The sequence below is a fragment of the Lactuca sativa genome, chromosome 8 (genome assembly GCF_002870075.4).
Source record: "Lactuca sativa cultivar Salinas chromosome 8, Lsat_Salinas_v11, whole genome shotgun sequence".
Taxonomy (NCBI): Eukaryota; Viridiplantae; Streptophyta; class Magnoliopsida; order Asterales; family Asteraceae; genus Lactuca; species Lactuca sativa.
In genome coordinates this window covers 15,123,810-15,151,479 of record NC_056630.2, presented here as the reverse complement: position 1 = coordinate 15,151,479, position 27,670 = coordinate 15,123,810, and the positions used below count along the sequence as shown (strand labels likewise).

The 27,670-nt window shown below is 34.4% G+C and overlaps 1 protein-coding gene, 1 long non-coding RNA gene and 1 pseudogene across 2 annotated transcripts; 2 read left to right on the top strand and 1 right to left on the bottom strand.

Annotated features, from left to right (window-relative positions):
* Positions 1-3,649: 3,649 nt before the first annotated feature.
* On the top strand, positions 3,650-7,533 carry LOC111905861 (receptor-like protein EIX2). The gene is made up of 3 exons (XM_023901593.3): positions 3,650-6,830; positions 7,014-7,109; positions 7,227-7,533. Exons 1-3 carry the CDS (start codon positions 3,650-3,652, stop codon positions 7,298-7,300), a joined length of 3,351 nt encoding a protein of 1,116 aa, XP_023757361.1. The 3' UTR covers positions 7,301-7,533.
* A 1,267-nt stretch (positions 7,534-8,800) lies between these two features.
* On the bottom strand, positions 8,801-17,536 carry LOC128127649 (pumilio homolog 4-like; annotated as a pseudogene).
* Positions 17,537-20,887: 3,351 nt separating this feature from the next.
* Positions 20,888-23,730, top strand: LOC111905860 (uncharacterized). The gene is made up of 7 exons (XR_002855029.3): positions 20,888-21,227; positions 22,068-22,164; positions 22,726-22,803; positions 22,908-22,965; positions 23,072-23,141; positions 23,340-23,399; positions 23,479-23,730. It is a non-coding gene; the product is annotated as an uncharacterized LOC111905860 (long non-coding RNA).
* Positions 23,731-27,670: the final 3,940 nt, after the last annotated feature.

Below are 27,670 nucleotides of genomic sequence, written 5' to 3'. Positions count from 1 at the left end.
ATATGATCATGCAATAAAACCAGATTCAAATCCGAAAAGACGGGCCGACATTGGTGCCTTCAACCTTGTTAGTATAGTGAGGACAACTCAACTCACAATGTCAAACTGTAGTGATAAGATCAAACTCCTGAATCACAACTGTGAACTCCATCACCTATAACCACCATAGGACCAAGTCCATAAAAATCCCAAATTACCAAATACCCTCAGAAGTCCAACTGGTCAACCCTTAGTCAAAGTCAAATTCAACAGCCAAGGTCAACAGTCCATGTTGACCCAACTCGTTGAGTGCAGCTTACTGACTCGTCGAGTTCCTTCAGAACTCAAAGAATCACGAAAACCCCAGTCGGCTCGCTAAGTTTCCAAACAACCCGTTGAGTCCATGTAGTGTTCAAAATGTCGGGAAAACCCTAACCAACTTGTCGAGTTAACTCACTAACTCGCCGAGTTCATGCAGAATCCATAAATTGGGAAAACCTCATCGAACTCGTCGAGTTCCTTAAGACTTTTTGCATTTAGCTCACTTTAGTCGAGTTCATGGCTTCAAAATCCAAATCTGGCTTCCTAGGGTGAAGTTACCATGTAAAGTTGCTAACTTTACATGCATGCAAGGTCTCATGAGGCTAAAATCGTCCATACTAAGCTTAGGGAGAGTTTTTGGGCATAGAGTATGACCAAAGCTTCATAAAGCTTGACACTTTCTTTCAAGGAGGGCCTAGAGGAGTCTAGATCTGAAGCCATATCCTTGTGACAAGTTCCAACCCGAGAATGAATCCATTTTGCACCAAAATGCCCATAAACTTGTATAAGAAGAGATCTAAGGAATGGAAATTCAAGGTAAAGACTTTTTACCTCCAAATGACTGCCAACACGATGTAGATGTTGGATCTACAAGCTTCTTCCCATTCCAAGCCTCCAAATCTTCAAGCTCCTTCAAGAAATGCACCAAACACACTCTTTTAGGCTCACACGCACTCAAATAGGGTTTAGTTCGCTAAAGGTTTTCTCTCTGGATGTGAAAGTCGCAAGGGTGGTAGGGGGAAAGGACTTAAGGTCCTTTAAATAGGGTGCAAACCCTAAAAATTAGGGTTTTTCATATCCAGCTCCAACTCGTCGAGTTGGTCCCATAATCCACACATGACCATAAGGGTTCCTACACGACGAGTTGGGACCTTTCAACTCGTTGAGTAGGCTTTCTAAAATGCCCAAAATCCCTAGAATTTCAGCCTTGGAAATCGAGAATTTATAAGAGTGTAATCATCCTCGTCTTTGGATGACCAAAAATGGTGGGTCCCGATCAGACAACCGGACGGTATGTCTGGGTCATCGACCAGAGTAGATTACCAACACTTGGATGTTCTAGGTGGTCTTGTGAATTACGTTGCTAGCATGACTTTAAAACTTATGAACGTAGATGAAATGGAAATCAATATTCATCACAATCTCTGAAGTCTGAACATTGGTTGCCTTATATGAATTACACTTTCCAAGGACTCCCCTAGTAGGTATAGTCGAACAGTTGCTTAGACAGTTCATCCGGTAAAGTGATTCTTTTAGATGATTGTCAAATTAGGATTTGTGAGGATTAGTTGAGATTGGGTAGATGGTCTTAAGATATGTTATATATTTATACTTGATATATGTCTTGCAGGAATGATATTTTATCATAAAAATGTTATATGCTTGAAAACCCTACGTATCTCATCAAGTTTCTCAAACCTGACCCACTCATTTTATTGTATCATAGGTAGCCAAAGTTGAAATTTCAAAGTTAGGATGCTGCGTTGAATAAAGGATATGCTTGCATTAGTTATTTCAACAACTTTTTTATTTACATTGTAACATATGTTCAGATATAACGAATGACATGCATAGGGTTTTAATAAAATAACTTTTGTTATTTCAAAATTGTTTATTTAACTGGAAACTTCCGCATTTCAATACTTAAAAGCATAAAGAAATTTTTTAAATTGGTTGTGAAAAATATGACATGTCACATTTAGCCGCTTAGTTTTTTTTCACATTTATTTATGAGTAATAATAAATAAATAAATTATTTAAAAGGTTTAAAAAGATTATATGGGTATTATAGTCATTTAAAATCAGGAACCAACCCCGAAACAAATACAATAAGGATGAGATCAAATTTGCAGATTAGGATAATGACTTAATAGAGTAATATATTTTTTGATTTGTATACATTTGATTACTGAGTTTTTTTTCGTCCACATTTGCCCTTTAACTTGTTAAACTGTACATATCCAGTCCGTATGACCGGTTACTCTAGGTTAGCCGGGAAAAATAACTTAATAGGCTAATATAGTTTTCATTTTGTATACATTTAGTCCTTCATATTTTTTTTGTTTCAATATAAGTCTTTTTTTTTGTACTCATTCAATACTTATGAGTGATTTCTTTAAGTTTTCTCACGACGTCTTACGTGGGACAATCATCGATGAGGTATTTGGGTTGTTGATGCTTATGTCTATCACGATCTCGACTGCTTGGTTGCGTAGGTCTTATGGTTTGGCTTAGGTCTTGTGTTCTGAATATCGTAACTTCTTCATACGATATCAAATTTTAATGATCTTTATATCTATGTGTTCGTTTTTTGAGTCTACTACAACTTTCGTTAAGATTACTCCCGTTAAAATGTATATATATTTTTAGTTACGATTTTATTAAGAAAAAAATCCATATATGTATTCATAAAAAACATATGGGTATAAAGATCGTTAGTAAAAATATATTACTTTTTAGTGGGAGTAATCTAAACGATTGTTAGTAAAAAAAAATCCATATATGTATTCATAAAAAACATATGGGTATAAAGATCGTTAGTAAAAATATATTACTTTTTAGTGGGAGTAATCTTAACGAAAGTTGTAGACTAAAATTCGAAAACATGGATATTGAGATCGTTAAAACCCGAGACCGTATGAAGATGTTATGACATTCAGAACACATGACCTAAACAACCAAGTAGTCGAGATCACAATGGATATAAACATCAAAATGTCAAAACACCTCATTAATGATTGTCTCATTTAAGATGTCGTGAGAAAAAAAAAACTTAAGAAATCATTCATAAATATTGTAAGTACTGAATGAGTACAATTTAACAGCTAACCTGAAATAGCTGAACATAACGACTGAATGTTTAAAGTTTAACAAGTTGAAGGGATAAATAAAAACAGAAAAAAAAACTCAATTATCAAATATATAAAAATCAAAAAATATATTACTTTTTTAAGTTTTAAATCATTAGCCGTTGTAGATTATCTCAATCCACACAATTTACCTGGTTGTATAAATTGTACTTTTTTCCTGTTCAAAGAGGACAACTTGTTAACATGTATTTTAATTTAAGAAAATACATTGTAATTATTCTATAACGTTGATGAGAAATATATAGAATTGAAAAGAAAAAGTTATATTCTTTTAATCGACGCAAAATAAAATGTAAGGGTATTTACTTTTTTTTCTTCATGAAACTGTAGTTGGTGCAATGGCAATACCCTAACCTATTTTTTATAATATTTGGTGGATAGGCTCTTGATTGAGTGGTTCATGAGTTTTCGAATAATAAATATTTTTTCTATATATAGAGCAGCTGAAACATAACTTTTTGGCATTAATCATCACTGCCATGAAGACTCTCACACGTGTTGCTGTTTCTTCTTCTTCAATTTGCCTTTGGCTTCTCTTCGCTTCATCATCACTTTATTCCTCGTGTTTCTGTAATCAGAACTCACATCAAATACAATGTATTGCCACCGAACGATCCGTGCTTATCCAGTTCAAGAACAACCTCGTCGACCGTGCCAACCGCCTCTCTTCTTGGTCCGGCGACGACTGTTGCAGTTGGTCCGGTGTAGTCTGCGATAACTCCACCCACCACGTCCAGGAGCTTCGTCTCCGTGGACCTGACGATGGAATTCATGGCCATTGTCATGGAACATACGACACAGACGAAGAACTCGAAGAAGCAAAAAAACTAATGTTAGGAGGAATCATAAGTCCTTCTTTGATAAAGTTAGAACAACTCCGGTACCTTGACTTGAGTTGCAACGACTTTGGAATCACCCCGATTCCAGCATTCATCGGCTCTCTTCAAAATCTGAGATATCTTAACATCTCTAGGTCGCAATTTACGAGGGAAATTCCTCATCAACTCGGGAATCTATCTGACTTGCTTGTTCTAGATCTTCATGACGATCCTGTACTCGGTAATCTTCAATCAGCAAGTTTAAAATGGATAGAGAATTTGAAGCGCTTGCAGTACCTGGATATGAGTGGCATCAACCTCGCCGAAGCTTCAGATCACTGGCTTCAGGCGATCAACACTCCTTCTTTGAAAGAAGTGCACTTTTCTTCATGTGGCTTAACTCAAATTCCTAGTGAACCAACCAGAGTTAGTTTTACTTCCATTAACGTCTTAGATCTTTCGTATAACATCTTCAACGGTTTGTTGCCTGGGTGGGTTTTCAGTCTTCATGATTTAGTTTCTTTAGATCTTACCAATGGCTTTATTGGTGGTCTAAATCCCGGAACTCGTGGTGGTTTCGATAGCACGCCTTCTTTGACGAGTCTTCGTGTTTCCGGTAACACTTTTGTTAATTCTTCTTCCATACTAAACAGCTTGTATAGCTTAAGTAATCTCCGTATTCTTGATGTTAGTAACTGCAATATTACTGAACCCATTCTTGGCAACCTTCAAAACCTGTCTTTCATCGTTCATCTTGATTTATCAAACAATCAAATCGGTGAGGTGATACCCAAATCTTTAAGTAATCTTTGCAACATGACTACCCTTGATCTTCAGTCTAACAATTTTTCCGGAGATGTGACTGAGCTTCTTGAAAGATTTTGTGAATGTGAGTCGCCTAAACTGGAACTGTTTGCCTTGCGTGGCAATTATGTCACTGGTCGACTACCAGAAAAACTAGGAAGATTGAAGAATCTGGGCAGCATTGATATCGCATACAATAAGTTAACAGGAATTCTTCCACGTTCCTTAGGAAGTTTGTCGCTCTTGAAAACGTTACAGCTTAATATAAATCAACTCGAGGGTTCGATCCCAGATTCAGTTGGTGATCTATCATCATTGAATTTTTTGGATCTTTCGTTTAACAAATTGAATGGAAGTCTTCCTCAGAGTATTGGAAAACTTGGGAAACTTACTTTTCTAACACTTCATCACAATTCGTTAACAGGTATTGTGACGGAAAACCATTTCGCCAATCTAACAGCCTTGACAACTTTGTGGGTTGGGGATAATAAGTTATCGTTTGACCTGGTCAACAACTGGATTCCACCTTTCCAACTCAATGTGCTGCGAATCGGTTCTTGCAGTTTAGGCCCACTTTTTCCTTCGTGGGTTCAATCGCAAACAAGCTTGGCAGAGTTGGATTTAGCAAACGCAAACATATCAGACACCATGCCAAATTGGATCTCGACTAGCTTCTCTTCTGTAACGTACTTCAACATATCCCATAATAACATTATGGGAAAATTGGGAGATGTTAGTTTTCTTACAGCAGCAGCAATACTAGATCTAAGTTCCAACCATTTCCATGGCGAATTACCTCGTGATTTCAATAAACCTGACTTGGGTTTCCTAGATCTTTCATACAATAATCTTTCTGGGTCTCTAGATCAGTTCTTGTGTGATGGTATTCAAGAATCGCGACAGTTAAGTGTTCTTAATTTAGCGAACAATAACATGTCAGGTGGTCTCCCGGATTGTTGGATGAATTGGGAATATTTAGTATTCTTGAACCTAGAGAAAAACAAGTTATCTGGTAAAATCCCTTCATCTTTAGGAAACATAACTTCGTTGCAATCAGTAGACATACGAAATAACAAGTTGTCAGGTGAAATACCGATGTCTTTATTGAATTCCAAAAGCTTGTTGATTGTTGAGCTTGCTGAAAATGAACTCACGGGAAGAATACCGACATCAATTGGAAGAGATGATACAAGTTTAAAAATTCTTAGTCTTCGTTCCAACAAGTTAGAGGGTGAAATCCCGAATGAATTATGTCATCTCAGTTCTATACAAATCTTGGATCTTGCTGACAACAGTCTTTCTGGGTATCTCCCGAAATGCTTCACAAACTTCAGCGTCATTTCTGGAAAAGAAACCTCCAGTCCGATTGTTCCTTACGATGTTCTTTTCCAGAATCAAGTTCTTGGCAGTGCGTCATTGGTGACAAAGGGAAGAGTTTTTTCATATAGCACCATTCTTTATCTGGTGACAACATTAGACCTTTCAGATAACAATTTTTCTGGGTCGATTCCTGATGAAGTTATGGAACTTTCCGGCTTACGTTACCTGAATCTTTCACATAATAAGTTAACAGGGAGAATTCCTGATAGGATCAGTGAAATGGCGCCGCTTGAATCTTTAGATTTGTCTGTGAACCATCTTGATGGTAGAATTCCGTCGAGCTTGTCGCGGTTAAGAGCACTGAATTCATTCAATGTATCCTACAACAATCTTACAGGAAGAATCCCAACAGGCTCCCAGTTTCAAACCTTCAATGATGAATCAAGTTTCATTGGAAATGCACTTTGTGGAGCTCCTCTTGCAGCTTGTCAACCAAATAGTGACAACGATACCAATATATCTAAAGATGGTGATGATGATGATGAATCTGATGGAATCGATTGGATCCTAGTGATATTTACAACCATTGGATTGATTGTTGGTTTTTGGATCATGATTGGTCCGTTGCTTGTCAGCAAACGATGGAGAGAAGCATATTATCATTTTCTAGACAAAATGAGGATCAAGCTTCCAGATTTCATTCTTCTAGTATTCCCCTGTAAGTCTTGACTGAAAATTATCGTTTTCACTTAGGTTTTTTTGTTTATTAGTTAATTAATGGTTTACTTTTTAGGTTTTCACATGCAAACAAAACTATATATTTTAAAATATAAGAAACTGACAACTAGAACGTTATCATATAGGAAAAAAAGACATCATGATGTGTGATTTGATCATGTAGGTTTGAAAATGCGTGAGCCATTTCATGAAACTCGCAGCTCAATCGACCAAGACCAACGATTTGATTTATCCCAATACATCTTTGATGAGCGTGATGGTTAGTATTTAAAAGTTAATATTCATTGATCTTCATTTTAGGTATTCTTGATTATCCTATCAGTGATATTGTAGTTTGAGCTTTAATTTGTTTCTCATTGTAAGTAATTAATTGTAGGTTTTAAACATCATACATCATCTTACGAAGCTAGCAGCTCGACTCAACCACCTCATCAACCTGATTCATTGTAATTCATTGATGATTAATCAACAAGAATGCCACAATTGCAAGAAAAATAGTTGCTGACCTTCGACATTTTGGTGGTAGTACGTAGTCATGCAACTTGGTATTGATATGGTTCCTCATGCATTGTCGTTTCCAGTTGAGCTAGTTATGTATAATTATAATAGGTCCGGTTTAGCATATACATTTTGTCAATCCATGTTATCTTAGATAAAATAAATATAGAATTGTGTTTTCCATAGTCACTTTATTCATGGAACCCATAAAACAGAAAAGGAATAACAAACAGAAGAGTTGATATCAGATTTAATAACTTGAGCATAAAATACAATATTTGATTTGGTATATGTGTTAATATATCCGAGATTAGAAATTTGTGCAAAGTCTTTGGTCGTTTAAAATAGTGAAATTTAAAGAAAAGCAATTGGATTTATGTGGTTTATCTGAAAAACCATTATATTTTTCCATCAATAATATCATTGTTTTTTTTTCATAAAATATCTTAAAAAAACAATTGAGAACCTGAAATTTGAGAAAAAAGAATGCTAACATAACATTTGAAACAAAAATTCCTTATTATTTGAAATAAAAATGACACAAAAGTGACATACTTCTCAATTTTTTTGTGATATTAACTACCGGCACTACTAGAAAAACAGCCTTTTACGACGCTTATTGCGCGTCGTAAAAGGCTCAGACGACGCGCAAATGCGCGTCAAGGAAGACCCTGTCATAAAGAGAGACGACGCGCATTTACGACGCTCATTTACGACGCGCAATTACGACGCGCGTTTACGACACGCAATGAGTATCAAGGAAGGCCGTGTCATAAAGGAAGACGACTCGCATTCGCGTGTCGTAACCTTACGACGTGCGTGTTAATGACACGCAATGCGTATCAAGAAAGCCCCTGTCAAGAAAGGTCATGTCATAAATGAAGATGACACACATTTTTGCGTATCGTAAATTTAAATGTTTAAAAAAAATTATATATTTATTAATTTTTAAATTAAATTTGCATTTAATTTCTCATAATAGAAATAAAATACTTTTTTGATAGATTTACTAATTTTCAAATTAAATAACACATTAAAAGTCTCATAATACAAAATAAAATACCATAAACAATAAAGATAATTCATTGCACTAAGGACCATGTTAACAAAAGAATATAACATTATATACCATAAGTACCCTAAAGTAATCAATCTCTTACAATGTTACTAAAAATACCCTCATGTAATCAATGTCTTACAAAGTTAAGAGACTAAGTTGGTATGTAATATGGCACTAAGAAGCCCAATAATTGTTTGTGTTTTTCCTGTTCCTGGTGGATCCTACATGGACAAAAGGTAAGAATTAACATTTTCAAAGTACAATGCCTCAATAAGGAAATCAATGGTAAAAGGCAAATCTGAATAAGAACAAACTTTATACATATATACATGGAAGTATTGTAATACACAATAACAGCAACAAATACCAAATTACCCTTTGCTTACCTTTTCTTATGGCCACCTCCAAAAGTGAGAATTTGATAAAAGATTTAGGTCACGCATTCTCTCATCAAGCTCTGTATCCAAAAGTGAGAATTTGATAAAAGATTTAAAAAGTGGGAAAATATCAAGAATATAGAGGATAAGTTCGCGTGTCTGGTCATCACAAGTTTCTAGAACCTTCTGGACAACGTAATTTCCAAAAGGATCTTTCATCATTGCCTATAGTTTTTTTTTTGCATTACAACAAACTCAGTTACCAAAAAGACAATTAATGTGTTTTTTATTTTTACAAAAAAAAAAAAAGAGAGAGTTGCTGACCTGTAATGGCTCATTTTCATCAGTGGAACCAAGCATTTCGTTTACAAGAAGTTGGCGTTCATCTGGGCTTCCATAAGTTAAGCATTTCTCAACAACATTTGAAGCAAACTTTTGCAGACTCATCTTCACTGTTTCTCCTGCAATCTTGTTGATGATAGCTGATCGCTCATAGGGTTTACCATGTTGTAGGACATGCTAATTATAATCAAACAATAATATTATATCAATTAATTCAATCTCAAATCACAAATAAAAACATATATATATATATATATATATATATATATATATATATATATATATATATATATATATATATATATATATATATATATTCAAAAGGTGAGTGAATGAGTACCTGAATAACATAATTTCCATATTGGTCTTGTGCTAGAGTACAAACCGAGTTCATGATTTCATCCATTACAGCTTGTGTATTTCGATCATCACAGTGCTCCAATACCCTCTGTTCATTTCACATATAAGAAGAAGAAGAAAAAAATAGATAATGAAAGTTATTATTTTTTTAAAAAATATATGTTTTACCTGAATGACTCGACATCCATAAGGATGCACTACTAGAAAAACAACCTTTTACGACGCTCATTGCGCGTCGTAAAAGGCTCAGACGACGCGCAAATGCGCGTCAAGGAAGGCCCTGTCATAAAGAGAGACGACGCGCATTTACGACGCTCATTTACGACGCGCAATTACGACACACGTTTACGACACGCAATGCGTATCAAGGAAGGCCATGTCATAAAGGAAGACGACGCGCGTGTTAATGACACGCAATGCGTATCAAGAAAGCCCCGGTCAAGAAAGGCCATGTCATAAATGAAGATGACACACATTTTTGCGTATCGTAAATTAAATATTTAAAAAAATATATATTTATATATTTATTAATTTTTAAATTAAATTTGCATTTAATGTGTCATAATAGAAATAAAATACCATATACAAAAAAATACTACTCTATGTTTCATACTAACAATTGAAATGAAGAATACAACACTTGCATTTTCAGCATCTTATCTCTTTCGGCTTGAGCTTTCTTTTCCACTTCTAACTCGAGAGCTATTCGTTTTCATCAACCCTGTAAACACAACACAACGATTTGAGGACACCACACTGCCATGGTTATTGAAAGAGTCAAGTGTAATATTGAAATATTGGAGACCATGTGGTATTGATGTCTGACAAACTTAAGCATTAAGCTCCAAAATCCTGCACCACCCAAACTTAAGCATTAAGCTCCAAAATCCAATCCAACAAATTCCAAAAAAAAATTTAAGAGACATACTAACATCAACAAGACCCTCTTGGATAAGCAATTCAGAAAGCTCATCTCCATTGTTATTGTTGTTCACACGAGCAGCAGCTTCAACCACAGATGAAAACACTACATATGGCGACTCGTGGTGTTCGATCTTCTCAGCCAAATCCCGCAGGTTCAACTACAAACAAAACACATCAGTTTCAGTTTCAGTTTCAAATACGTCATTTGTCATTTTTACGAAACTTTTCAAACAAACCTGAGGAGCACTCGAACTATCATTTATGCTTCTAGGTTGAAGCGGTGGTTGTTGAGGCATGTTTAAACCAGATCCCCCACCACCAAAAGTTTGGGCAACAATCGGCATCATCTGTTGTTTCATACCCGACAGATCAAAACCACCACCACCACCACCCATACCGAAAAACATGTTGCTTAGATCTTGATTCCCATCAATCTGTTGAGCAATTTGATTTACCGTGTTCATCATTGTAGGGTTCTGAGTTATTTGACCGAACATGTTCCTCAATACATCCGGTAGAGTAAAAATGTTGAGCATTTATTTTAATGTATAATCATTTGGCATTTGTAGGTACAAGCTGTTTAGTCAAGCATTTGCATGTGATAGGACTTAAGTGTGTCAATTTGCGTTCCAATAGAGTAAAAATGAGAGTTTATTATTTATGATTTGTTTTTTATTTTTTGTTTACAGGGCACTGCATTTAAATGTGAACAAACTCACGGAGGAGTTGGGCAACGAAAAGAGATGATTGATTCAAAAAAGGTAGAAGACATACAGAACGAAACGTGAGACCTGCTTTTGTTTATCTTCAATGAATATTACAGAAAAATTGAACTTAAAGAAAATCCCAAGGTTATTTCAGGCCCTGTAATTATATTATTAGTTCTATTTCTAGGAATTAATGAAAATATCAATTCATGATTCCATTTCAGATAATGAAATTGGCTACACATTTAATGATGGTCCAAAAGCATGGATATTTCAAAGGGAAAGTTGGTAAATTCAACAGAGACTTAGTGCAGTCCACCTTAGCGTTCAAGGTGGTGAGAGTTGGGACTTGACAACTTTGAAGCTATGATATCACATAAAGAGACCTAAAGCAATATTTGTTATAAAAATAAAGTATTTGATTTGGTGGAGAATTTGTATCAAGGGGATAATTATCCAAATGCTTTTGAATATTTAGTTTCTCTTCAAAGGGGTCTATCATTTAGCAGGTAAGGGTTTTTTTTTTTTTTAGAAATCTTGAATACAACTTTCATATTTAGTTAATCACAATATTGTGTTACTAAATATGTTGTACATGAACTAAATCAATTCAAGAATTTCCTAGGCCATCTTTATTGATTCAGTAAGGTAAGTATATTGCTATTTGATTACTTTATCTGTATTCACATATCTTACTTTTTTGTTATGATTTTGCGATGATTGCTCCCCAGGCATGAGGAGATGTTCTTATTTTTTGTTCAAAGACGATGTAATCACCAATCCCGGTTTGGCTTGAAACTCCAGACAAGAGACCATCAAGTGCAGGATTTGCCACCATCTGACTCATGATTGCAGTAGGATCCATCTGGCCAGCTGGACTAGAAGTAGGTGACGCATTAACAGGAGGCACAGGGGGATTACTAGTAGTAATCACTTCTGGTTTTGTCTGCCGACTTCGTCTCTAATATCACATCACATTCATAGAACAAGTCAAACAAGGGTATATTGGTCATTTTTAAAAAAATATGGAACAAGTGCACACACCTTGGGTTGTAAACCTCCTATCCCAAGTCAAATAGGAACGGTTGGAGCATTTGTTGAGTTATCATTGGCTGGAGTCGATGATGAAGTAGAAGCATCATTTTGAACCTCACTTGTAGACTTTGTTGCACTGCTACTGGTAATGGCAATGGTGTTTCAGCACCTTCTGTATCCTGCTCCATAGTCAATACTAGATTAGTGGCATTCTTGTAATTATAAAGTCGATAAAAAAAAATTGAAAACATACCGTTCTGGTCTCAGATTCAGACACACTTCCATCTAGTTGGCCTGGATGTACAAATATCAAACTTTACACAAATCATTTAGAAAAAACACCAATTAAACATGTTACGCATATGACGTACCTTGAGAAGCTAGATTTTCACTCCTTGTGCTATCATCAACAGTAATACCTCTACTTTGTGTTTGCACATTAATTCCTGCAGCAGCTAAAATTGTGGAATTTTAAAGAACAACACAGTTAGATATACTAGTTTTTGGTATGTAAAAGGAGATAGCAGTAATGGAATCCCATTTGATTCATGTATTCCATTATACTCCATCATAGCATTTTCACTGCAAACCCAAATTTCATGTTATCCCCTGCATCATATTACCCTACCACCAGATTCACCTACAAGATCAAAAAAATTCAAATCAAGATAAACTTTTCAACAGACGCTTAACTACTCTTTCATTTTTATCATCATAATAAAAAATAAACAACATTTAGTTATTTATTGAGTTTAGAATCAACACTTGTCACTTCCTGAATACAATATTCTTCTTTAGTTGGCAGTGTGGTGCATTTAAAATCATTGGATCTTTCAAATTAGATGATAGATGGCATAGAGTGGATTAAAGAATAACAAACTACACACTACTATGTTGTGACTTGGGGAATGGCCAAGTATTCTTTTGAGGCATTTCATCTAACAGGTGCTAGAACCTATAAAAAGGTCTGACAAAAATAATAGAAATGATGATTGGTAATTTCGTATCCAGCAACAAGTGATTTTCAAAGGCTTTGAATGCAGAACAAAGTATTATAAGAATTGAACAATCAATCATTTTATGAAAGTAGGAAGCTTTAATAACCAAACTAATCAGCTTATATTGCTATTCATCCCATAAAATTTGTAGTTTTGTACTGTATAACCCCTGAGAAGATAACGAAATTACCTTTAGATTTGGAATAATCTCCATGTTAAGAGCATCTGGTTGGGGAAGTCTTTCAATAACATTCACATTCACCTACCTATAAGTAACACTCACACTGTCAGTTTAATCTATTCCAAAAAACGTTTTTGGTTCAAGTGTACAAAGTTTATTGAAATATGAACCCTAAATAGTATAAACCAATGGCAGGAGGCTTATCGGAATCAAACAAAGGACTCAGTTGAAAATCAAATTCGACCTACTTGACAAACTTACCAATATTTTAGGGCTAAATGCCCTACGAATTGGGGGGAAAGCAACCCATCTTTCTCCCTTTTGAGCTACCTCAGTAATAATGTGGGTTGGCCTTGGAGTCGTTGTGAATCTACTTTCACCCATCATTCTAAATCGACACCCTTTCTTTCACCTATACCGTACAAGCAGAAGACGATGTTAGAGGCAGTTTTGATTGAGCTATTTGATTGAGCTATTTGAGTCGTTTTTTTGTACCAATGATTGGGAAGAGTAGTTTCAAAATTTCAGAACTTGGTAGCCATGGTGGAGGCGTGAAGAAGAACAGAGACGGGTGTTTAAATATCGGCGTGAGAATAAACAAGGAAGAAAGGCGGTGGTTAGGAGATCGTTGGAAAAACATGGCCATTGGCTTCACAGGGGAGGCAACGAGAAGCAAAATTACAGTCGGTATCCCAGAAACAGAGACGATATTACTGCCTAAGTGCCAGGTTTTGGGGCTCCTTAGAAAGCGGACATAAACCCAAACCCTAAGTTGATACCAATAAACCCTATGAACCCAGATTGACTCTTCGTACTACTACCATTTTTGAGCTATTTTCTACTTGTATGGATCGATGAAAACTAAGGTTATTTCTTCATACAACAATCTATGTTGGCAGTAGGGTTATCCGGAGCCGATGATGGTGTAGTGGCGGGAGGTGCTGATGTGGCAAATAAATTCACCGGAAAAAGAATGGATGAGTGGATAGAGCTTGAGGATGACGAAATAGAGCAGCACCAGTAGGAAAATGCGAGAGAGGGAAGTGAAAATGCGAGAGAAGGAACGCGAGTTTTTAAGAAAAAAATTATAGAACAATTATATGAGTTGTTAGGGTTCGCAGAGAGAAGAGAAGAAGAGAATGGGGGGATTTGAAGCGGGGTATTGAAAAATTTTAGAAACGCGCGTTTTGAGTAAAAATCATAAAGCAACACTCACATAGGACGCGCATTTTAGATAAAGTGCCCTCCGTGTTTTTAATTTTTTACATGAGACACTAATTTAAGGGCACGCAAAAATGCACGACCTAAATCGTTAAATTTTTTGAAGAGACGACATTTTTTTAATGTCACTCTCTTTTACGTAACATAAATCAATGAGTGTCGTGGTTTGAGCGTCGTGAAAGGGTCTTTTTCTTGTAGTGATGTGATGAAAGAGAAACAACTTGTCCAAAGAAAGAAGAAACTATAAACTGAACACGATCTTGAGGCACACATTCAATACATTTCTGGATTACATGATTACCATTCTAATCACAAACACATTTCATGATTGAACCATCAAGCTCAGCCACCATTTCTGTCTGTTGATCAACTTCAACAACCTCCAATGCTTGAGTATAAATCCATGTTATGAATTATTCATCAATATGGGATGACTGATCTTTAAGAAAGATTATGTGCTTTTTGACAAATAAAAAAAAATCTACCTTCTAAATAACTCTGCAACCATACATTTGAAGGCTAAGAGGCAAAACATGACCGATGAGTTGACCAGCTAACTCCCTTCTTTGACTTTTGGTCCCATGCTCAAAGAACTGAAAGTGTATGTACAAAATGTTTAAGTATACAACACTGTGAAAGAATTAGACATGAAAGGATGATGAATGTACCTTTTGTATGACATAATTTCCAAACACATCAGTCATCAAACTATGTGCATGAGGGACAATTTCGGGAAATATTATATTCTTTTCTTCAACTATGGCCGATTCAAGCTTCTGCTGAATAAACCTGCTTCCATATTGATCGGTACTATAACATAAAAGGGAAAAAAAAGAAAAAGAACAGAGTCAATGATGCATAAGTCATAACTGAATATGAATGAATAAGAGTAAGGCTTAGTTTGTATACCTAAACTCAATCACATGATCAACAACATCAGAGAGTTCAAAAGACTTGTTTTTGTTGTGGTGAACTGTATTGTTGGTTATGTTGAGCAAGCAGTGCTTCAAGATACACTTTCTGAAGAGCCTGCATATCTTCATGGCCATGTGAAACAACAAAATTATTACATCCTAAAGGAATATTAGCTGAGTGTGTGTTGACCATGCATTGACCATGTCGTGAACCCATGATTGGTGAATGAAAGTTAGATACAGGTGGGTAGTTACATCGCCTTAAAAATTGCCCTTTTCCAGTTGTGTTTAAAGCTGAAGCTGAAAATACAAATTAAAGAATGTAAACAGTAATTAAAGGATTAAGTTTATGGATTTATAAAGTCTAACAAATTACCTGAAGCAAGGTGATTAATCGGAGCAGAGTATCTAGCAGGAATCTGACTAGAACAAAGAGTATAGTGTTTTTTTTAAATACCTGCAATGGAACTATGTTGACAACAGGCTGTAAGCAGTCAACAACAAGAGGAACTTGAATTACTTTGCAATATAAAACACCTTCAATGCACCAAAGGTAAACAATAGTAGGTTCACCATCATCCACACATCTGTTAATTCTAAAATCTTTATCCCAAAGAAATTTCCTTTATAAAAAATCTTTTCTTTTACTAAAACAAAGGTGAAGAAGTCAACAATCGCATGACATTCCATTTTGGAATCCACGACAGCAAAGTAAACAACTGAGTACACCACATTACATGTTTAATCAATTAGAAAACTAGAAAAATAGATAGTAACAAAGTGACCGGGCACCACACGTAAGTGTTATCAGCCTTGAATCTCAGTCCAAAACCCATAAAATTAGTTTTTTTAAACAGACATGAAAATGATAACCATAAACAATATACTGCTACTTATCATAACCTATATCATATATTCTAGATAGAAGAGATGAAGTAATAGTAAGGCGTAAGCATCTGACTAAAAAATATTTAAAAATGAAAAGCTCATAAAAGAAATAAATGAATTTTGGATTTAAGCCCTTTACCTGGATAGATTCCAGATTAGCATTCAGACAAGAAACAAATAATAGAGTTGTAATTTGGACTTAAAATTTACTGTTTTAGCTATTCTATGTCAATTCTTTCATTCATGTTACAATTAGAAAATCATAGGCTAGCTTATATGAAAGTTTCAGGGATATGTATTATGCATAATGTCTCTCCATACATACATACACTTCATGTCACATGAGTTATCTGAAAGATTCATGTTTTTTTATAAAACATTGAAATATTATCTTTAAGTTGTTGAGCCTCCTTGTACCCCTGTATCATTCAATCACAAATAAGGTGGTTATGATGGATTCTTAGCTAACTCGGTCATATTTTCAACAAACCCTTAACCAAATCCTTCATTACATATATTTTACTTTCCTTTTTCTCTATCTTGTTCACCTATATCTCCAATACCCCTTTTCACCCTAATGTGTCGATCTCAATGGAACATTTTTAGCTAAAAAGTAAGAAAAATGTATTGACAACTCATACCATTTTGCAAGAAAGGCACATACATGAAGACAGGGGCCATGATTCGATAATCAAATATTGCAAAACTTAGTGAAGCAAATAATCAAACACTTAGTGGGCAATAAAAATCCAACACATTAAAATAAAAAAATAATAAAAAAAAAAACTTGCACCAGACATGGAAATAAAAAATAAAAAGAAGCTTGAACACAATAAAAAGGAAGTAAGTTGTTGGGGATGATGATGAACAGTTAGTGATGATGGAATTATTTTCAACATATGATTTACCTTGAGATCCAAAATTAGCATGAAGAATAGGAATCACTCTGATAACCCTGTTGCAAAGACTTTCCCACATCATTATGCTTGTCAAAATAAGAAATTACATCAATGAAACTGTAAAATAACATGCAGTTTAAGAAGTAATTAGCGTTAATTTTGAATTGGGGAAACAAACCTTAGTTCTTTTTTCTTCGCCATGGAAAAGCACACAAACGGAAGGACGTGTATGATGTTTTCCTTCAAGATCTTCGCCTTCAAAGGTACACGATTCATCTCCATTTTATCATGCTTCCCTACCAATTCCTAATCGAAAACCATGATTTCTAGAGCTTGAACTTTAGGAGGGGGAAGGAAGGAAGCATCGTAACTAGAGCAAGAGGGAAACAAAAATGGAGGATAAAAAAGAAGTGGGTTTTCAAAATGCTTGGGGATTTCATTTTCCCCAGTATCTACTAAAACCTTGGCCTAGCACGTGCTAGAGAGAAGGGAGGTGGCGATGGCTTAGGGTTTACAGAGAGACGGGAGGTAGAGAATGAAGGGAGATCTAGAGGAGAGAGTATCAGAGAAAGGAGAGTGGATTGCAAGGATGAAAGATAGATAGAAGATTTCAAAACAAGGCGGGTTTTCAAAATTTTGGGGATTTCGTTTCCCCCTTGTATACTAAAAGCGCGTTTCATTAAAATTATAAAGCGACAGGTAAAGACGACGCGCGTTTAAGATAAAGCGCCCTCCATGTTTTTTTTTCTTGAGACACTAAATTAAGGGCACGCAGTAATGCGTGATGTAAATCCTAAATTTTTTTGAAGAGATGACACTATTTTAAGGGCACGTCCTTTTGCGTATCATTAATCAGCGCGTGTCGTAAAAAGCGCGTCATTAAAGGTCTATTTTCTAGTAGTGCGGCAGAGCTAGGATTTTTGATACGGGGTTACAAACATTTTTCAAGATAAATTTTATACAGTTATCTTATCTTTGGTATTAAAAAAAATGGTTCAATCCTTATAGTTGGTTTACAATAACCTAAAGCATGTTTACAAATATTTTTTTTATATATAAAACAATTTTTTTGGGATGATATAGTACCCCACTGCCTCATGTAGCTCCGCCACTAATATTAACATCCACTACAAGAAAAGTCCTTTTTAATGACTAGTTTATTAGTGACAACGAAAATCCGGTCACTAACAACATCCTTTAGCCCCCATATATTATGTCGTCACTGAGTTTTGGTAGTGTTACAAATTTAGTGACCAATATATTAAGTGGTCACTACATTGCAAACTTAGTGACCAAAAATAATCGTCACTGAATTTCCAAACCCACTTAACCTTCACGTTGAAATATTTTGACGACATACATTGGTCATTGAGTTATAAAATAAAAGAAATTTAGTGACCATAAAATAATGGTCACCATCAGGTGCTTAATGACTAAGATATTGGTCACTATATTGGAAACTTAGTGACAAAAATAATCGTCACACCATTTGACTCTTAATGACCAAAAATAATTGTCACTGAATTTAAAGACTTAATGAAATACTTTAATGACCATTTCAATGGAATACTTTAATGACCATGCAATAATGGTCATTAGCTATGGTTTCATTTTGTATACTCTTTTAGTGAACCCATTAAACTCGTGTTTATAATTGTGTTTTGTGATAAAGAAGATACACACACAAAAAAGGTATATGTCATTTACATCACTCCAAGACAATCTGTAACAAAAAACTGTAAAGAATTGAGTGGAAAAAAATATATTGACAAAACACGATATTTACCTCAAGGATTCATATAATTTATTCTAATAATTAATAGAATGTATAAAACAATGATCAAAATGATCACTACATACAAAATTTAACGTCCACGTCTCCACGTATATATCAACAATGGAAACATTATAAAAAAAAAGATCTAAGAGCCTAAGACCTTTAAATAAAAAAGAAATATTCTACTCTATTTTTATGTTTATTATAAATATATACAAACACCAACCTTGAGTTTGTGAGGTGAATACACTGTAGCTAAAAGTATTCTTTAATATTGCATTGTTTACAACTTAACAACGTGGAAGAATCAAACACGTGATTTCTTTACTCACAATCAAGGTTGTAGAACTCGCTACTCGGTATCTGCTCGGCCGACTGGGGAGTAGCGAGTACTCGGGAGTACTCAGGAGTATTCAGATTCGGTAATTCGTGTAGGAATATTTTTTGGAAAATTATATATGCCAAAATCATAAGTTAAAATCATAATTTGATTGAAATATATAACTAAAAATAGATACATGAGAATACATAAAAACTGAAATACGCGCAATTGTCTCACTATGTGACTAATTACCGAAAATTTAAGATATATATGTAGTAATAATCACATGTGTGTGTTAAATAATAAATCATTAAGTGCATTATACATATTAATCTTGAAATTCTTGATTTTTTCTCATTTTATGACAATTTTGACCATTTGACCGAGTTTGACCGATTTTGACCGAGTTGGCCGAGTTTGACCGAGTAGGCCCGAGTTTGACCGATTTTTGACCGATTTTGACTGAATCCGAGTTTTTTTGGCCGAGTTCACATTACTCGTCTCGGTGGAGGACCGATTCCGAGTACTCGGCCGAGTAGGCCGAGTTTTGCAACACTGCTCACAATTTCTTTATTTGTTTTCTTATAAATTACAGAAATGGCCCTTACATATTCTACTCATAATAACTTATAGTCTTTTTTCTTTCTTTTGTTTCACTTTTTACCCTTACAATATAATTAACCTGCCATTTGCAACCTATTTCTTTTTTATTTTTGCTTTTTACCCTTATAATCCAAGTGTTCTTACACCTTCTTCACAATAGATACCCTTTACATTTTTATTTGTCATTTGCGGTCATTTAACCTTTTTTTTCGTTTTTTTATCATAAAAAACTACATTTTAGTAAATACACGTTGCAAGATCGGTATATACAATGTTACCGACCTTATATATTTTTTTACGGAAAACTACAATGTTACCATTTGCAACCTTTTTTATTTTTCTTTTTGCTTTTTACCTATATAATCCGCATGTTCATACACCTTCTTTATAATAAATTACCTTTTTATTTTTACTTGCCATTTGTGGCCCTTTAACCTTTTCTTTTTCATTTTTATCCTAAAAAACTACGTTTTTGTAAATACACGTTGCAAGATTAATATATACAATGCTACTGACCTTATATATTTTTCTACCAACAACTATAATGATATCTGTCTTTTATCAATATACTTTTGATATTCAATTAAAAAATAGATTGGACCTGTTGCAACATGCGATTGGCAAAAAAAACTACTCACAAAATCACTGACTTAAAACGCACAATGTACTACTTCTTTATATAGTTATGGTCCCTACATTCTTATGAATTATTCAGAAACATCCAATTTACAAAAAACAATCCTTAAACTCTTCTGAAGTTTTGATAAATCACCAAATGCTCCTTTCTTTTAAACTTTTACTGTTTTTTGGAAACAGTGATATACACAGGAAAAATACACGTAAGAACCCACGGCAAAGCACGGGCTCAAATACTAGTTTAATTAATATGTTATCATATTTTTTGCTATTTAATTTTTTTGAAGGATGGTGAAAAAATAACAAGCCACTATTTGATCTTAAACCGGCCCACACCAAATAACCTTGTCCAAAGGCTAAGCGACGATGAAAAGGAAATAAACACGAACCCTAGTTTTGCACTCCTCAAGCCGTCGTCGCCCTCACCACCACCGTCGCCGTCCTTCGTTCTCCTCGCCGTCGTCGGCCTTCTTTCTCCTCGCCGCCGTCAGCCTTCTTCGCTTCTTCACCATCGCCACTTCTTACTTGCGGCGAACGCACGAAAGGGGCAACAGAGCCGCCTGTGGTAAGGCTCGTCCTCCCATGTTGCCGTATCCTACTTACTGGCGCCACCTCCTCCTTCCCTACATCCTCCGGTATTTCTCTCTCTCCCTCTCTGTCAATCGATCTGCGCCTCGTGATTTCATCGGTTGGATGAGATTTTGATAGTAGGTTATATTAACATCTGAAACTATGTTCTTAAGAGCAGAAATTTGATGATGAATTTCAATTTACCTAATTTTATTTGTTGTGTTCTTGTTATTTTCACAATTTTGACTATTGATTCAATAAGCTTGACGTTCATCGGGAACTATGGCTTTCTCAAGGTGTTTTGTTTTTTCTTTGATTATTTAGATCATTGCTCATTGTTTTACAATAAATCAGCAACTGTCTTTAGTTATTGATGGTTCTGTGTGTAAATAAATGAGTTATTTGATGAGATGAAACACTTAACTAGTTAGAGTATTTTTGTTTAACTTGCTTAAAGTTTTCTGAATATAAATGTAATTCCACAGGGCACATGTTACAACTTAACGATTGACTATAGAGTAATTATTACATTCTTCATTTAGGAATCATGGTGCACTCAGTGATGTTGGTAGTAGACAGATTTTCTCTTGACTATATTGCAACACATTCAGCCTTTAAGATCAAGAATATCAACCTTTAAAACTATACATGTTTATGATGATAATATGTTCACATATTGGATTTACCTTCTTTTGTTTAAGGTTTTCCGAACATAAAGTATTACTCAGGACTAGTAATTACAAGCATGCTATATTCTTGGCTGTCATTTAGCATGGGTGCCTTTCTGAGTAAATAAGGGACATTTTTAGATATATAAACTTAATAAATAAATTTGTTTAGGTTATGCTTCGACTTGATATGATTTGATTGATTTTCTATAAATTTAATAACTAAGTTTTTTATAGGTGATTATCCTGCTTAAAATGGTAGGTGCAAGCACAAAGAAGAAGCAAGAAATGAGTTGAATGTCTTTTCGGTGATGACAATGACTTTTATATCTTGGTAATGCATCTATACTGAATTTTTTCTCACAAACAACTTCTAGTAGACTACTTAGGTATTCTACCAGGAAAGAAATAGCAATAGGCTTTCATTTATGTTTATTACAGCTTCCTACTCTTAGTTCCTTATATCACAACAATGTACTTTCAATTTTGATTCTTATACAGGATCATACTTTAAGAAGACAATTATATCATTGCACTTTTAAATTTTATCTTATTAAGACCTTATACTTTGAAGTTACTACAAAAAATTGCTTTGTATCAGGATGACATTGCTATAAATTGGTAGATTTCATTAAAGTTTGATGCTATAATAAAGATTGTACGAAAGTTCATTGCTATTTCTTGGATTTAACCATTTCTAATATCATATAAATTTTTTCTTTTTGTTTGTCCTTCTCTACTTCTCATATAAAGAAAAATTGATAGTTTTGGAACCTTTCATATTTTAGATACAAAAAAAATCAACCATAGGTCATTGCAAGGTTTAATCCTAATCTCTTTGTTCTTGTTATCTCTAGTATATTTTACCCTTTCACGTATTTTTGTTGATCCATAGGTCATTGCAAGGTTTAATGAAATCGTCACAAGGCCTTTGATGGATGGTGCTTTGGACACATTCAATTCAGAGAGGAAGGTGTTGATGATTAAGGCTAAATTACGTTTTTTTTTAGTATCATTTGATGACCCTTTATATAGTACTGGGATTATTGACTAACATTGTTGTGTTTGGATTATTAGGTGGTGTGCGTTCCTGGTTTTGAGATTGGTTTAGTAGCTGAAAAGCTTTGAAAGTCAGGTAAATAAAATGCAATCTTGTGTATAGGAGTTGTGGTATGCAATATCTTACATGAAAATCATCACAATGAACCCTAAATTGCATATTTTTCTTTGTGATTTCATAGGTAAGCACCCACTATAATGTTGTTGCAAACATAGCTGCATCCGTAGTCCTTTCTGATGGCCTTAATTCAGGTTGTTTTTTTAACTTTATATTACCAAAAACCAATCATAGTTTGATGTTCTTTCTCACATTTGTATCATTTTCTTTAACTGATTTATTCACTTTATATTTGGAGTCTTGACATGTGAAGACATGGATTATGTATTTTTTTTAATTATTACTATTATCTTTTTATTTATAAACAAGTCTTAAAACATTTGTTGTTCTAGGCCTTGAATTGTGTTGGTGGTAAAGCATGGAATAAGGGCTCTGAGGAAGCTTTGACTGATGTAAGTTTCTTTGACTGATAGATTTTGTCAAGTAAAAAAAGTGAATTTTGTTAACTGAAATTGTATTAATGTATTGCAGCTTGAGATGACATCTTTGTTTTGAAGAGTAATAGATTAATGTTTTGCAATACTATTTCATCCACAGTGTTCAAAGGATCTTGAGAATGCAAATCCAATTATTGCAGAAAAAACTGGAAGAGTTGAATCTTCATTTTTTTGGCTTTTTTTGTGTAATTTTTTTGGAAATTTGTGCTAAGCTTTTGTTGAGTAGGTGATGTATGTCTGCATAATAATTTTTTTTAAGCCAAGTGAAAAATAAATTGTCCCCCAACTTTTCATGTTTTTTTTTTTTAATTTGAGAACAATTAATGTTTAGTTGTTTACTATTGACCATTTCCATGGTTATTTGAAGGGGTTAAATACAAAAATAGAAAAAGAAAACAATGACTGAATTTGTATGGTCACTCATTGGATAAATCAGTGACGACATTTTATGGTCACTAATTGGATATGCCAGTGACGACTTTCTATGGTCACTAACCGGACAAGACAATGGCGACTTTTTGTGATCACTAATCGGATAAGACAGTGACGACTTTTTATGGTCACTGATTAGATAAAACAGTGACGAATTTCATTGATTAGTGACCATATTTAGGGACGAAAAAAGTCGTCATAGATTCAGTGACCAATATTAGTCACTATTTAGTGACCATTTTAAAAATTTGTCACTAATCAGGTTTTTTGACGGACCTATAGTGACAAAATATGACGACCCAAAATTTGGTCACTAAATCCTTTAGTGACGATTCCTTCTATTGTTAGTGACCAGTTTGTTTTCGTCACTAATTTACATTTTTTTTTGTAGTGATCGTGTTTTTTTTTTGGTTACAATTAAGTCATTATATTTTCATTTTTTTTGTAATTCTGAACAGTTGACCGGTTTGCTTCCACTACAAGAAATTAACGGCAACAAAAATCGCCGCTATTGTTCACGAAAGTCGCTGCTAATACATTTACCGGCAACACGTCGCTGCTATGGAGTCGCCGCTATTGCCATGTCACTATTGTTCAAAAAGTCGCCGCTAATGCTCAGTATCGCCACTAATGCTCTATGCCGACGCTATTGCCTTTTTTACTTTTTTAAAAGCAGCCATTTTCAGCTGTCCAAGAACCGATACATAATAATGTTAAATGCTGAAAAACCGATACGTTAAATGCAGAAAAACAATTACATAACATCCAAGTTTTATAAGACCATACATACACCAAAATAAAAAACAAAATTCTTATAAATTTATGTCATACTACAATCTCTAATAAAAGATAAAACTAATACGACGTGTCATCATCACCACCACCCCCATTCCCTCCTATAGGTTCCATAGTATTCTCCGGATCGTTGGACATTGATCGAAGATTCTCCAACTACATAGTAAATAACCACATATAAACTTGTAAGTTAACCTATTAACTTAAACCAAACTAAAAATTATCAAATGATAAGAAAACTACCGATTACCAATTTATCTATATATCAACAAACTATCAAATTAACAAACCAACTAACTAACATTAACCTTCTAAATTAAACCAACAATCAAACTATCAAACCAACAAACTAATAATTATCAATTTATCTACAAATACACATTACATATGAACTAGTATAGTAATTTACTTTAAATAACATTTTCAATGATAACATCCTACTTGTTTTTTGTTTCTTTTTTTCATTGATACATTGTAGTTTACACATTGCATACAAATACACTCCAAATTGCATACAAGTACACACATATATACGTTATACACATATATACATACTTTTTATAAACATAAAACAACCATCAACATATTCCAAATTGCATATAAATACACACATACATCCATTATACACATATATACATACTTTTTATAAACATAAAACAACCATCAACATATTCCAAATTGCATATAAATACACATATACATACATTATACACATATATACATACTTTTTATACACATAAAACAACCATTAACACAATCCAAATTGCATACAAATACATACATACATAAATTATACACACACACACACACACACATATATATATATATATATATATATATATATATATATATGTGTGTGTGTGTGTGTGTGTGTGTACTTTTTATATACGCACATATATGAAACACACACAAATGCACACATATACAGCAAATTACAAAAAAAATGAGCATGTTGTTCCCAAAATTTTGCCCTCTTTCAACTGGTGGTGGTAGTCTTCAGTGCTGCAACAGTGCATGGTGGTGGTGGTGTAACTTAAGATAACAAAAACCAGCAAAAAAACAATTAGGTCTGGAATTCTAGTCAGAAGAGAAAGAGAAAGAGAAATGATGGAAGAGGGAAGATGGAACACACCGTCGTCGAAAAACGGTCATAGTGGAGAAAAGATCCATTATGAAACAACTTTGTGCAACTAATTGTTGGATTATGTGTCTAAGCCCATAACTATAATTGATATGTACTTGAATTGATAACAGCACAGTCCTTTTAGGTTACCCTGAAACCTAGCAACCGGTTAAGGAAATTATGAAAGGAGAGATAATGATTTATTATAAGATTAATAAATTAATATAAATGATTTATTAATATGTTAAAAATATTAATATATTAATTAGAAATCATAATGTTTAATTAATTATAAAGTGCAGGGACTAGTTTGCAATTATTTAATAGTTGAGTGGAAGGCTCCAAAACCTCCTTGGAAGGGGGTGGACGAAATCTATAAGGGAAACCCTAATGATTTCGTCCAAGGGGGCTTGGATAAGGCCTTTGGATTAGCTTAGGCCCCAAGCAAATGAGTATTAGGGTTTTCCCAAAACCCTAGATCCCTCAGCTATATAAGGAGCCTCCCAGCTCCTAAATTCGGCCACTCCTGCCTTGGAAGAAACCCTAGGCCGATTTTTTCATACCCTACCCTCTCTCCTTCAAGTTTCCATCTTGCTAGTTCTTGGGTGTGATTCCATTAGAGGCATTACATTTGTGGTGCTAGGCTTCCAAGAAGATCAAGTTCAAGAGGATTATCAATTGTTTACTATAACAATTGAAAGGTATGTAACTCTTAAACCCTAGTTAGTTATTTTCGAAAATAGCCTCTTTCCTCTGGGGTTCTTGTTTGCAATTCAAAGTTATATGTTCAATAGTTAAAACATAGATCCAAAGTAGGTTGCATGTGAACTTAGGAATTGTTTTCTAGTTTATTTGTTTTACCTAAAACCCAACACTAATCACAAATACAAGTAGAAATCGACAGTAAAAGAGAAGGAAAGAAGAAATGAGGAATGAAAACACAAACTACAGAGGAAATCGACAACAACAGTGCCAAAACTAATGTCACAGTTGAATCATTGGAGATGTGGAAATGTGGAGTTTCCAGTGGTCTGTAGGCGTCGTTGATACATCTTCTAGCCTTTAGGAAACTCGATTGAGCGAAAATCTTCGAAGAGAATGGATAAAAACGCAGAAAAATGAAAGTTGTGAAAGCAGAAAGGGGGTGTTATTTACGTTGACCTTTAGCGGCGACAATTAGCCTTTAGCGACGATAAAAGCCAATAGCGGCGACAACTAACGAGGGAACTTATGCGACATCTTTTTTTCGACCCTTAGCGGCGACTATTTTCACTCTTTAGTGGCAACATATTGTCGTCAGCATTAGTTTTGTGCGAAAATGAGGCCCCGACCATTGGATTAGATACTCGATCGGATGGTTGAGGTTTACCAGAAGGGGATAACTAGGATTCGGGAAACAAGGCATTAGCAGTATTGATTGTGTCGCCCCTAAAAGCCCTTGCCGCCACTAATTGTGTAGCCAATAATGCCTTGATTTCTTGTAGTGTTCAGGTTAGCCGGTTACCATTGGTGATGTGTCATGCTGGCTTGATACTATTTGATTATATAATCCTGACGTGACATGATTAATACGTTTCAAAAGCAAAAAAGTAGCGAAAAAGACACTCTGTTTTAATTTAATTTTGCGATTTTAACACTAGATTTTCAATATTTTTTAAAATTGACACTATGTTTTCAGTCTTCTTCAATTTGCAACATAAATAAAATAAAAATATGCAAATACATAAACAAAAAGAAACAATGGTTAATACAAAAAATATATAATTCCTAATTTCTATTCAAACAAAAATATTTACCATAAAAGCAATGTATGTATTGAAAACAGGATCACCTAAATCCCAAAATACAACTTAGTCACGATCTTGTTCCTGTGACA

Bases quoted from the DNA above. Each gene is read 5' to 3' on its own strand.
- LOC111905861 (XM_023901593.3), top strand. From the start codon at position 3,650: ATGAAGACTCTCACACGTGTTGCTGTTTCTTCTTCTTCAATTTGCCTT. The intron at 6,831-7,013 runs GTAAGTCTTGAC...TTGATCATGTAG, and splicing joins CATTCTTCTAGTATTCCCCT to GTTTGAAAATGCGTGAGCCA. The intron at 7,110-7,226 runs GTTAGTATTTAA...AATTAATTGTAG, and splicing joins CATCTTTGATGAGCGTGATG to GTTTTAAACATCATACATCA.